Genomic DNA, 3,075 nt, shown 5'->3' with positions numbered 1-3,075 from the left:
AGAATTAAAATCCCAGCCCAGGTACCAAAAGAGATCCCAGGTTTGGTGCAGATGAGGGATGTGATCCCTCAGCTATTTAGCATGTATCCAGGAATTCAGCCATCTCCAAAATACTTTTGTTCCTCACATGCTTAAGTATCATATGGCATCACAAGCTCTGGGAAAGGTGGCTGCACCTGAGACAAAAGTGAAGAACATGTATTTCTTACCCAAATAGGCAGCTTAAGCAAGAGCCAGCAAAGCTAAAATTAAAAATAAGAAGGAATGAGGGGAGATCTGTGATAATTCCCCCCCCCCCGTTTGTAGCTATCAGAAGAAGGAATGCTCTACTGAGTGGTCTAAATACGAATTCAGTCAATGGTGTTCAGCAGAGAGCCCCTGATGTGGGACACACCATGGCAGGAAAACGTCCCCAATACAAGGACTGAAGTCACCATGCCATGAGAAGCTCCGTGATTAAATTCTAGGTGTAGCCAGGCATTACTATCATTGGCTTAATGGGAGAGGCTCCCTCCAGGCACATCCTTGGCAGGGGAGTCCATAAAAAGCTTCCAGCCATGTCCCCCTGACACAGCAGAGAAGCCAGGGGCCTTGTGCATTTAGAGTAGAAAGCAAAAAGAAAAAGGCACTGTGGGCCCGGGGAAGCAGAGCTGCTGGGTCAACCTCTGCCAGTCCCACAGGTTTGTATTTACTTGGACTTGGAGTTTCAGCCATTTAATGGGAAGAGAAGTCAGAGGGCAGCAAACCCTGAGAAGATCCCCGCTAGAGACAGCGGGGAAAGCAGAAGGAATTAAAGCCATCTCCTGCCTGGCATCATCCCTGATATTGGCCAAAGAGGAATGAATAGGAATGACAGCGTTGAAAAGGAGATCACATCCTCCAAAATTTAGCCAATCTGTCAAGAAAAGCCGTCCTCCACAGCAGTAGCAGAGGATAGACAGAAAATAATGCTTTGATGCTAAAGACCCTTCTTCTTCCTCTGTCCTGCTTTCCTCAGTTCCTGGGAAGATGATTCCCACCAGCTGTCTACATGACAAGGACTGGTCCGCACACAGGAGAGAGTGACAACAAATAGACACCTCAAATCACAAACTGCAACACAAACAAAACCAAAACCTTATGACTGACCCAGTCAGTCCCATTCCTCAAACAAATAAAGGCTTCCCAAGATTTCACAAAGGGAAAACATCTCTGCACCGCAACAGGAATGCACATGACTCAAAATTCCATGCAACATATTTCCTGCCTAGGTATATCCCATATCAACTTCCACACAGAAAGCAGCTTAAATCAGTTTTATATTTGCTTTCCTGTCCCATTTATGTGTTTAAAGATCACGGTATTCTGGGGAAGAATGGAAGTGTCATTATTTTTGAGGCTCGATAATACACGTTACACATCACAGAAACTTGTATTTCCCCAACAGACAGGAATATCAGTCCGGATTTGATTAACATAAAAAGACCCTTACCAGAAAGTGAGTAATCTGTATTAGTCATCCTCATGGCTGGAGTGTAAGATACACTTGGCATGTCATGGCCCTTCTCCTTCTGTTTCCGTCGATACCACACAAAGAGTGCCAGCAAGACCATAATAATTAGAAGGAGAATAATAATTCCAATGATTGCTCCCACTGAGTGCCTCTCTGATCCAAGAGCAGGACTAATTTTAGTATAGGGGTTTAATTCTTCCATCATAAGAGCCGCTGTTAAAAGTAATTCATAACACACTGTAAATTGAATCGTGCATTTCATTTTTGAAACACTGTTTTTTTAAGGCAAATAGATCATTGGAGAGGGGAGAGAGAGAGGGAGAGAGGGATTTTATAGTTAGAATCCACTGTACCTTGATCACATCGGATTCCTTTGAAGCCTGGACTGCAGTAGCAAGTACCTGTGACATGGTCACACGTTGCATTGTTCATGCACTCACACAGTTGTTTGCAACCATAACCAAATGTTCCTGGAGAGCACTCTGGGGAGCCAAAGAAAAACACTGGAAAGAATTCTACTGTTTTCAGGAATGGGCACAACACTTGCCATGGGAAATTCAGTAGAGAAGTCTCCCTGGTTTTAGGATCTCTAGGATAAAACCCTAATGTGAAATTATTATTATTTGAAAGCAGAAGCTAAATGTATTCCATGTACAGTTTATTACTTATTAAGCTGTAATTTTCTGGAAAATTCATACAATGAAATCAGTGATAGGGACAAAGGCTTTAGAAGACTTTATATATATTACAAATGTTCAGAGTTTAACAGAGCTTGAGCTCAGAAGCTGTAGACAACAGAGCTCAGCATTTTTCACCAACCCACCTGTTTTTTTTTCATGGGGGGAATTGCAAAGAAAAGTTTTAATGAACCTTTATATGAACTCAATGGCTTTTACCAAACAAATGCCACATGCTTTCCTACTCATCCCTACTAGTGCCAGGAGGTGAACAGAACACTGCAGGTGGAATTTCAGAACTGAGCATCTGAATGGTTTGATTTGCTCTGCTTCCATGTCAGGTTCTTAACAGAGCAGGAATTTCTATCCTGTCTTTGTGTCTCTATCAAAGACAAAATGACTGAATGTCCAGCTGAGAAATTTATTCATACAATTACCATGATGGGCTATTACAATAAATCTGTAGGCAGCTTACTGTACTTCTGGAAGCACTATTCAATAACAAATTGAAACAAACAATGTCTGTCACATCCCACTTATTTCCATGGAGAAGCTGCATTACTGAAAACATGCACACTTGCTATGATCCTGTGGAATATATTGTTCAAGATGTGACTCCTTGTGTGTCAGTGCAAATGTTTTTCATTGCATGACAACACGTCCCCAATGTCAGTCTCAAAGTAGCTTCTGGGAGCCAAAATTTAATATTAAGTAGAGAACCATAGCCAGTATCTGTTTTTTGATTTGCAGCCTGTGTTAAAATTCTATCTCTTTCTTTAATCTCTTGGTACTCAAACAAAGAAAAAACCAAAATTATTACAATTAATGCTCATTCTTATATTAGCCTGCAGCCTACTTAAGATAAATAAGGCCTAAATTTTGGGACTGCACCACAGAAATGATGCC

The 3,075-nt window shown here is 41.5% G+C and overlaps 1 protein-coding gene across 1 annotated transcript in view; it reads right to left on the bottom strand.

Annotated features, from left to right (window-relative positions):
- The window catches only part of MEGF11 (multiple EGF like domains 11), a 255,687-nt gene that overhangs the window by 23,558 nt on the left and 229,054 nt on the right, over positions 1-3,075 (bottom strand). The window contains exons 21-22 of the mRNA XM_017737045.1: positions 1,846-1,974; positions 1,472-1,705 (exon numbers count right to left, since the gene is read on the bottom strand). Of these exons, the coding sequence (XP_017592534.1) occupies positions 1,472-1,705; positions 1,846-1,974 (363 nt within the window). The remainder of the gene's footprint in view (positions 1-1,471; positions 1,706-1,845; positions 1,975-3,075) is intronic.

Source organism: Corvus brachyrhynchos, unplaced genomic scaffold, assembly GCF_000691975.1.
Source record: "Corvus brachyrhynchos isolate BGI_N302 unplaced genomic scaffold, ASM69197v1 scaffold200, whole genome shotgun sequence".
Lineage (NCBI taxonomy): Eukaryota > Metazoa > Chordata > Aves > Passeriformes > Corvidae > Corvus > Corvus brachyrhynchos.
The sequence above is the reverse complement of the archived record's forward strand: the minus strand, read 5'-3'. Positions and strand labels throughout refer to the sequence as shown.